General features: G+C 36.7%; 1 protein-coding gene across 2 annotated transcripts in view; it reads right to left on the bottom strand.

Annotated features, from left to right (window-relative positions):
- Positions 1–1,099: 1,099 nt before the first annotated feature.
- Positions 1,100–10,950, bottom strand: part of lark (RNA-binding protein lark) — a 94,616-nt gene continuing 84,765 nt past the window's right edge. For both annotated transcript variants that reach the window (XM_083141479.1, XM_083141483.1), the window contains one exon: positions 1,100–4,976. In XM_083141479.1, the coding sequence (XP_082997605.1) occupies positions 4,970–4,976 (7 nt within the window). In that variant the 3' untranslated portion in view covers positions 1,100–4,969. The remainder of the gene's footprint in view (positions 4,977–10,950) is intronic.

Raw genomic sequence — 10,950 nt, 5'->3', positions numbered from 1 at the left:
ACATGATGTCACTCGCCAGTGGCTAAACATGCAAGATGTGGCAGCTACCACAATTAGTTGGGTTCAAGTTTTGTATGCCTTGCTGAACTAGCATTATATTGGAAAGAATTTAACTTAAGAGTCATTTCATGCCAAATCAACAGATATGTGCAATTTCCAACCTGACCATCTCCGATTTTCATGAAATTTGGGGAGTTGAAACTATACATGGATTTAGTAACTGTGAACATTTTGAGTCTCGTGCGTCTTGTAATTGTTAAGTTGTCAAAGTTCGCATAAATTGCCCTTTTTGAGCCCGCTTAGTTATACTAAATGTGCTGTAACTCCGACCCTATTTCGCCTAAAAAGCTCAAATAAAACTTATTGTACAGGGAATTGAACAAGCTTTCCAGTGATATGTAACAAGCCTACCTTTGGATAAAAATATAACTTTGTCACATGACCTTGACCTTTGACCTTGAATATATCAAAACATGTCATCACCACAAATCCTGAAAAAATATATTTGGTCCCTCATGCCATACTATAAAACATATCAAAAAATCATTCTGGGACTGCAATGGGATCAGAAGATACAAAATAATATGTGTAACTATGTAACTGATAAACGCCTCATTACATGTAAAGTAGTTATCCTGGTCATGAAAGAAATAGGTTAGGCACAGGGAGATCCCTAACTATGTGTGTCAAGCGCAGGTCCGGCATATTGAATTCAACGCAAAAATTTCAAAGGGAAGGGGGTGATGTGATATATCAAATCAGGCTAGAATTTCATGAGAAATGAAGGTTGTGTGGGCTGTGTTGATTTCATATGGAATGACTCTTTAGTGATTCTCATTGTGAATTAAATATGTGGGAGAAATAATGTTAAGACAGGAGGAGACTTTGTCACCCTAACCTATTCAAATTATTGTTGTAATGTGAGAGACACAACAAATAGTGCAGTGCCGGCGATTAGAGGGCAGTTGCCCTCATATAGCAAGAGAAAGTAAACCGTTCTTGCCCCCCCCCCTCCACACAGTTTTGGCACCCAATAATTGTGTATTAGCATTTTTGAGTATTTTACATCAAGAAGTTTATCTCCTAAATAAAAAATAACTTTGCATGTAACTAATCATTTATTGAATCCTTGAAAAATAAATGAACACATGCTATAACAAAGAATAACATAATTGCAGTAAAAAGAATAAATAAGGAAATGGGTCATTAATAAATCAACAACTTCTATAGCACAGAAAATAAAATACTACAGTTATTTCATTTAATATGTCTTTATAGACAAACATTTTGCAATAGCACAAAGATAGTTTTGATAGTAAAATGTTACATCATTACCCTTGGAATCATCATTAACTCTAGTTACACCACTTAGTATTAGAAAATTGTGTATCACTCCCAACACTGTAGAAAATTCATAGTTTCATTATATAAAGACATGTATCTTAATATATTTGAGGCAGTTATGGCTTCTAGATACATTGCCTATGTTTTCTATATTTGGGAAAAGACCTGAGATATTATGGAATGTAAGTAACCCAAAAGCACAGATAATATTAAGCACCACACAGTGGTTCACCCATCAAAGATTGGTAGTAGTTTAGTGTAATTTCATTTCAAAGATACTACAAATCTTATAATCTTTTCAGGGCCACCGTTAGTGGTGTGCTGCATGTGTGGCTGGTGCACACGCATCAAACATTTCTAAAGATAGCTGCATGAATGTGGAAAACTCAAGGTAACTTATTGAAGAATTAAAAATGAAAGAATCAATAAATATTATTATTTTCATTCATTATTTCACAAGTTGTTATTTTTAGGTTAGTTTTGATCGTGCCCTGTAGTGTTTCAAAAAATGAAATTTTGTTGGCGACGTATGTTGACAGAGTAACATGGGATGATTTCTAGTTGAAGGGTACTAATAGTTACCATATTATATAAAAGAAATAAGAAGAAAATAGGAAACAGATGCTAGAAAAGTTTGAATATTTCATGGCACGGGTCTTATCTTCAGTGGAAGATAGAACCTATACTCTGTCTTAGGAATCTGTGGAGCACGGTTGTGCATAATGGTTGGTAGCTGTAGCCGCATTTTCACCTCCATGCACCCCCTTTCCCTCTCACAAGTTCAATGCTCAAGCACTCTTGAGACACTTCTTGTGCAGAGGCTTGTTTTCATTCACTTGGTCCAAAGATTCCCAGGACAGAGTGTAGATTGACACAGATTCCAGAATTGTTAAGATACAGTAAAACCTCATTAATCTGGACTCCAATAAGTCTGACTTTGCTTAATCCGGACAATGCACACAACTGAGAAAACAGCCCAGTCTGAGCAACATGTGCAGTTTGTTGTGTCATTTTGGTTTGAAAGGTTAAGAATTTGCTTCCAAGTGACACTTGTCACTTTGGTCCGAAAGATCCCCTGCAGTAACCCTTGCTTTACACATCCAAAAGTAGTACATTACAGATACTACGTCATACAATTATTTATTTGTAGTGCTTTCTTTTCCCAGCATCACATGCACAAGTTAAAAACAACACAACAAAGCATGTTTTATCCCAGAAAATAAATAATCCAGTTACAGATTTCTCAAGGTGAAATGAGTAAAGTAATGGAAAGTAACAAAAAAACTGTTACACTAAATCTTGTCATTTCAGTAATACTAATGTAAGTATTGAAAAGTAACACATTATCAAGTAACATGTTATTTGAATTACATTTCTTCCTTACTCCAACAAACTGGAAACTAAGAAAGTTGGTACACGACGACATGGTCCCTGCAGGTAAAATCCTGGCTTTGATGCCAAAGACAGAGCAGATGCTGCAAACTACACAAACTAAAAACTTTCCTGGGTTTGGGTGAGCATATCCATCTAATTGCTTACATTAGCTCTTCTGACTTCCACAGAGTCAGCAACATTATCATCTTTTGATATCAAGCATTGCATTTTGAACTTACCAGGATTTCCACTCATATAGTCCATGGCTTGTACAGTTTTTGCAGGCAATTTTCAAACCATTCGGTGGTGCTTAAAAATGCTAATAACCTTTATAAGTGTTACACTGCACTTGATATTCAAGAGAATCAAGTTTATTCACCATTATTCAAAATAAACAAACTATGAGAACATTTTTACACAGAAAATCTCCCATCAAGAAGCTAGTTTACTAAAAAAAAAAAAACATTTTGTTTTCCTGACTTTTCCACTCAAAGGCTGATTTTCTGCTTTCTTCAATTTTTATACACTGTGTTTCATAAGTCCCATCAGGATTTTGAAGTTTGGTCATGCAGTAGCAAACGTACATACATGAGATGAAAGCATGCCAACAGGTAGGGGAAACATAGAAGTTTGTTTCTCTGCTAGGAGTCGGTAGTGTGTACACATGGTACATTCAGGTGAATGTGTGTCTTGTAACTTGCTAAAACTGAGTCAGTTGTTGAAAACGTGATTTTCAAACCAAGTATTGTACAGAATCACCAACGGACAAAACTATAAGATAGTGATAAAGAAAATTTGAGGACAGGGGTCATTTGTGAGTCGCAAAATTATAGGTAGGCCAGGGACCATTTGCCTGAGAATGCACCATGTACAACAATCATTTACCAGGAATGCTAAAAACATCTACACATTGTGCAAGTTGAGAATTACGAATGTCTCACGTGACTGGCATATCATACTCAAAATACTTGTCTGTAAACCATACTGGTTGCACCATATAATTCTGTTTGAAATTGCAAGAATGCTTGGAGGAGGATGGGCTTGTAGATAAGCTTTGTTCAGTGACAAGTTATCCTTTCATCTACCCGGCAAGGAAAACCATCATAATGTGCATTATTTGGGGCACACAAAATACTCATGCAACAGCGGAACACATCCGTGAGTCTCCTAAGTTTACTGTGTTTTGTGCAATGTCATCTAGCCACATCTATGATCATTTTTATTTTCCAAAAAACTGTTTCAGTATTTTTTACTTGGACATGTTGCAGCAATGGCTAATGTCTCTGTTACTGGAGGATAGTTAAAGTTTCATTTTGCATTTTCACTTGGAAGTTTGGGATTACCCAAATGCTATTTTACTTTTGTATTGTTTGACCACTGGATTGAACGATGGTCAAACAAAGATGCAACAGTTATTCCCTGACCTCCTGGGTCAGCCGACCTCACTCCATGTGATGTTTTTCTGTGGGGTTAAGTTAAAAATTGTGTTTATGTGCCTCCCTTACTAAACATTTACCAGAGCTTCGGCAATGGCTACCATCGATTGTTGATATATTGGAACATTTGAGTTTCTTTAAATCCACTTTATGCACAGAAAGGCTAATCGAGACTGGACCTATAGTTTAAAGTGGGCTCCGAACTATTGTACGATACGTTCAAAACTTCAATATTTACTCTTTCCATTGACATGTTCTCATCCCTGCGGGTGTTGGCCCCTGAGCTACTGACTTTTGAAATCCTGGAGGGACTTATGAAATGCCCTGTATTTTACACCCTTCTGACTCTTCGTTCCTTTTTCACGTGTGTGTGAGTTTCTGTATATACATACATATATAATTCGTATAAAATATCAATCACATTAAATAATATTTTGCTTTGAACTTTCATGTGATGTCCAAATTTGTACAAATTTTATTTTGAAAATATACAAACTCAACATAAGTGTCTCACATTACCTAACGACATCCCTACCTATTACAGTTTTGGTCTGTTCACAAAAACACCTCAACAGATTACCACAAAGCACAGTTCGCATATATTGTGCACTTAAAAAAAGCAGTCTTACTTATAACAATAAACATGCACAATTAAATACTACTTTGTGACATTTATAACTTACATTCTCTTGAAACTTATCAGAATTCACACACACATGCAACTTTATTTTCGGCTTCATTAAAAATTGTTACAGAAAAGGTACAGCATTTGGTATAAAAATCTGAAAACAACTTCTTCCTTATCAGCTAGAACATCAAATCCTGAAAAAGAGAAAACAATATTATATAAATGTTCTTTTTTTATCTTTCTAACACTATTCAAACACAGTTTAGCTTTCCTATACTGTGCTTATATAGTATTAAATATTTTTAGTGGTTACCTTTACTTAAAATTCACAATATTTAGAGCTTTTAGTAGAACTTACCATTTACATTAACAATCGCTTAGTTTCTGAAAATATTAAGTTAAAAATTACAACTGAATTATTGATTGCTGTTTTCTTTTTTTCTTCAACTGCCAACTTTTCATAGAACATTAATACATGCTACAGACAGTGGCGTGAACAGGGAAAATTTAAACTGCTCCTATTTCATCCCACAAAAATGTCAATTATTAAGTGGTCATGAAGATTTACATGTAAAGACTAAGGGAGAAAAAGGAAGCCACTGCCTGTTTAGGAAGAAAAAAAGAGCACAACATACAGTTTGACTTTGTGTTATTACTGATCTGAAAAATGCCACACGTGATTCAGAGAAATGTCAAAACTTACAATCCTCACACACATATAACATATGATACATATCAATACCTGTCATACAAACACTGTTTAGTGTTTAAACATTCTCATGCAAAGATTATGTACGGTGTATATAAAAGCTGTTTAAATTTTTTATGAATAACATGACTTTCAATTGATATACAAAATTACTGTGGTTTATGTGATATACCAATTAAAAACTCTTGTTTGTGCTCAGCTCATTCCAACATGTGCACATTTTGTGAAAGGCATACACCTAATTGTCCCGCACCATAAGGCATCAGGCTTTGGGCTTGCGTCAGTGGCATAGTGGCCACCCCTGCAACCCCCACAATGTTCTCCTCTCTATGCTCCTGAAATTTTATAAAATCCCAGAAATTCAATTATTTAAAAAATTATATTTACAAAACAGAATCTGGTTTCCAGTAACATCATGCAACAATATCTGCTCAGCCTGAGGGTGCCGAGCAAGTTCACATGTGCTCCCCCCTCCCTCCCCTGAAATGCAGAATTAACTTACTTGCTCGCAGATGGCCATCGATAGGAAAAAAATCCCTCATCTCGTAGCTAAACCGTTTGTTTATATGGCAAACGTATACTCTGTCAACTGCCTACAATTACAGTACCAATCCAGTAGAAAGTTTCAGTTGGTGGCTCAGTCGGTAACATGTCTGACTACCATGCTATAGGTCCCGGGTTCGATCCCCGGCCGGTTCAAATCCGGGAACTTTTCTAACGGTGAAAGCGGCCCCGGCGCCCACCCAGCGTCGAATAACATGGGTACCTGGGGGAAACCCTGGGGGGTAAAGGCGGTCAGGGGCGTGATGCTGATCACATCACCCCCACTCACAACCGGATCAAGAAAGTGTGGGTCGTTACCCCCACACGTCTTCATGGCATGGTGCTATGCACTGGGGAACACTTTACCTTTTTTTTTTTTTACCTTTTGCTTACTTTTTGACATTCTCTACTTGCCCCAAAATGTTTTTCTGTGTGATCCATTTCCACTTGGTAGAGGGGGGCACCAAACCACAATCCTGCCTAGAGCGCCAAAATATCTAGTTACGGGGCTTGTATATACATGATAATATTCTCAATGAATTTATTTTCACCAAGGGTGCCCCTACATTTTACTTGCGGGGGAGGGGGGGGAACAGGAAACTGTGCTACGCCACTGGCTTGCGTTATTACTATTACAACACCTAATTGGTATTCCATTTCTGTCCATACTTGACATATGCCCTTGTCAGTGGCAATGTATTGATTAATTTGGTCCTTGCATCATTTACAGGAATCTGATACACTTGGTCTTTGATCCAAAAAAAGTCCATGGGTTTTGAGATCAGGGGACCTAGAAGGCCAATCAAGTGGGAAATTTGTGCCAATCCAAATGTTGACTTCAGGCAGTGTTGGAATACCAGTAAGATGCCAATGTACCCACCAAAGTTTCACATGTAGAAGTAGACTGGAAAAAAATCTTCAGTTGTTGATTCATATAACTACAGTACCTGTATTTCAATCAAAAATCATGTTATTAATTTGTGAAGCTGTAAACAACCTATACAGACACACTACACCATTTTAACAGGACACTTTCAACATATATTTATTTTTTTGAATAAAAAATCATCAATTATATATTGTAGAGACTTCAATCCTTCACATGGGTCCTTGGGTTAACGTAATGCAGAAATTTATGCACATCTGTGTGTGGCTATGTTCGCTAATCACACACAAGTAAATGTAGGACTGTTATGGTATCAGACATTACATACTGTATAACAATTCTTGTAAGCTGCAGTAAATATACAAGACACAAAGTTTTAGTGAAAATAAAATATTTTTATACAGCCAGATTTTTAAGTGCAAAATGAGTAGTGATTCTGGAAATAATGAAACTTTTATATTACTTCTTCCATAAAAACAGTTGTAAAAAAAAACAGAATTGGATTGCTACTGGCAACTACCACATGATAATTAAATCTAAGCACTTCTACTGCAAAACCACATGACAATTAAATCTAAGCACTTCTACTGCAAAGTGTTCACTACTTTTGGTTTTTCGAGAATCAAAGTTTTCTTCCGTTTGCATGGAGAATAATTACGCATTCAGTTCAGACAGTGATTTTTATAGGTTTTATGTGTTGTTGAAATGTCTGTACTGCAGAACATGGGATTTTGCAACCTCATGCAAAGGCCTATAGAAATCTAGATCAACTTGTAGCTGAATTATGTGAAGGTTAATTAAAATATTATTCCAGATTATTTAAAGTTTTTCACAATTGTCACTGTTAGCACTTTAAAACTGATTTGCTTAAAATAAATATACAATGCAGTGTACCTTGGAGGGGTGTGTTTTGTATACTCGATAGGACAGTTTAGCTCTTAAAGGGTTAAAATATTCTTAATATAAAATCACATTTTTTGAAAAGCTTTAAAAAAGATAAAAAGTATGTGGATAAAGCTAGGGAACAATGTGTCATCACTTGTCATATGCAGAATCAGAACATTTTAACTCCTTTTCGTATCATGTGGTTTTATCACAAGGATACTTTAACCGTTTATTAGATGAAATGTTACGTGAATTTACAAAGCACATCACTATAACGTGCACTATAAATTTCTTTATTACAGGCTGTTCATCGTAATTTATTGGAATAAAATAATCAATACTAACTTAGTATAAAATTGGACTTACTTACGTGAGTGAGAATGAAGTTTTGAAAACAACGTTTCAGGGTACAACTGCCCACTTCTTCAGGTTCTTATTTTCTCTAGGCACTAATCATTACACCATCTCACGAAGTGTTAAAAAGGATTAGGTTACAGATTGGGTTAAGGAACACTTAAAATAATCACCGTCAATATTCCTGTCTAAAAACCACCAGTTAAAATTCCAGTTTTAAAAAATTTCCCCATTTCCCGTGAGACCTCTTAAAACCAGGGTCCTAAAAATCGGTAAAACACATTCTGTTGCTCAGCCAGCACTGGCGATCAACTCCAGTTCAAGAAGTAAGTCTAATTTTATACTAATTTAGTATTGATTATATTATATAGTGAGTAACACGCACTACACATTTAATTTATTGGAATATAACATTCATTTTCAGTGTTCTTTTCTGAATTTAGAACAGTGTTTCCAAACTTCTGTTGTCACAAAATTTGGGAGAAAAATCAGATATTAACAGAGAGAAGAAGAAGTACTTTTGTACTGATCTAATCTCATATTTTTAGTCATATCTTGACAAGTGGATTATTAAAAAAAAAAAAAAAATGATGTAAACAAAGATTGGAAACAATGACTTAGGAAATATCTATCACATTGCAGATGTGGTACACTTTTATTTTGATAAGAATCCTGTACCTTCAAGGGTGTTTAAAAAAAATATTTACGATGCACTGGCATTTAGTAAAAACTGAGCACTTAGGCAGAAATTGTGAGCAAATATTACTGTACCTTTTCAGCTTTTGTATTTTAGTAACTTTGTTCCCTACCTTGCAGGCATGTGGTGCACTCCGGTACAGCAAGGCCAGCAGTGGTGGCACACAGCATAACTGTTACAAATTAATTATTTTAACTTTTGGTTTCTCATTATTTCTTCCGGGATGCCTCAACAGAATATCAACCTGCAAGCCTCCAAGGTTCGTCCTTTTCCGATATGGGGCCATCAACACCCTCTTGTGGCATGTTGACAAAACATCTGCGTAGTATCACCCTGGCCATCCTGTAGCCTGAGTACAATGACACCAGGAGCCAGAGAAATCCCCCGGTGACCTTGAAGGGTCCAATGGGAGGGCGGTTGTGTTGGGGCAAATTTTGTTTTCCAGCCCGTAGGGATGGAAGAAAGCTGAGAGTGCCATCGATTCAGCTGCTGATGTCCTCAGTGTTGCGAACTGCACAATTAAGTGTACTGTATACTGTCAGCGATGTAGCATATCCACCAAGCTAGTTAAAATTTATATTCATAAATAAAACTATAAAGTTTCGTAATCAAAAATATGATAGCTGACATATGATGATGACATATTCCATGTGAAGATAAACGTTTCAGAGCGTTCGGTCTATTAAGAGCGCCATGGACACATCCGTCAAATAGAGTTGGTAAAACTCGCTGGCCATGGTCACACTTTTTTCAAGTGCTTTGAGTCGTTTGCTTCAAAAACTTTAGTGTTGGCATTGTTTACTATTTACTATGCAAAGAACTATGTGGTGTCAAAGTGGATTTGTCAATATTGCAATGTGTGAAAGTCTTGAAAATTATTTAATCATCCGTGATCGTCAGTTGCATTAAATAAGTTTGACAAGAGATCAACTGAAATTTGAAAAAATGAACAACTGCGCCAGGACGTTCAATTTTTCCTTAGACTTATTATGGAAACAGTACCAGGTAGAGTGCGCATTTTTTTCATTATAAAGTACCTTGTAGAAGCAATGAATTCTTGGTTCTCTTAATTTTTCGGGATCTGATTCCCCATTGGAAAATGTCACCGCACGCCACTGCTTGCAGGTTAATTACAGAATGAAGTATCAGACAGGGGTAATCACAAGATAAATATGCAAGGCAGTCAAAATGAATTAAATAACTTTACATATTTTAGTATAAAGTTCCTATGATAGATGAGGGTGTAAGGGATTAATTGATTTGAAAACTGTGAATTTTTATTTTCACAGAGAATTGTGAAGATTCACAAATGTGTGTTGTACCTCTGGTAGATCTGTTGCCAGGGGTTGTCTCACAAATCCCACACACGCCATTTGACATCTTAACACGCTAATAAACTGCTCACAAAAAATTTGCATCACCAACAAAAACTGTATTCCTGGGAAGAAAATAAACATACAATTGCTCAATCAGTACAAGAAAGAAGAAAACGTGGAAAACATGGGAAAAAGAACGTTCACACTAATCCAAAAAAAAAAAAAAAAAAAATGACACACTGCTGAAGTAGCAAAGGGAAACAAATGGCACAACAATGCTATCTGCCTATTTGTTATGTCAGACAGGATGTTTACCACCTGGTATGTCCCCCTTGAGCTGCAATGAGGTCTTCAACACGCCGGGGCATGCTCCCAATGAGATGATCAAGGTCATCCTGTGGTAAAGAATCTCATTCCTCCTGTGCTGCCAAAAGAAGCTCACGTGGAGAGTCTGGGAGCACAGCACGGTGTGCCATTGCATTCCTCAACATGGCCCAAGCATGCTCGATACAATTCATGTCTGGGCTTCCTGGCGGCCAGGGCATTCTGTTAATTTGGGCCTGCTGCAGATAATCTTGCACCACCCCTGCACGATGTGGCCGGGCATTATCATCCATGAACACAAGAGTTGGACCAATGTTCCGACGGTATGGTTCCACAGTTGTTTGTAGGATGTCTCTGATGTAACGCAGTCCTGTCAGTGTCCCTTGAATTGCAATTAGGGGCGTTCGGCGGCCGTGCATAATCCCTGCCCAAACCATAATGCCACCTCCTTGGA

Source organism: Lepisma saccharinum, chromosome 20 (assembly GCF_977018435.1).
Source record: "Lepisma saccharinum chromosome 20, izLepSacc3.1, whole genome shotgun sequence".
Classification (NCBI taxonomy): Eukaryota; Metazoa; Arthropoda; class Insecta; order Zygentoma; family Lepismatidae; genus Lepisma; species Lepisma saccharinum.
Note: the sequence above shows the minus strand (reverse complement) of the source record. Positions and strands in the feature narration are given on the sequence as shown.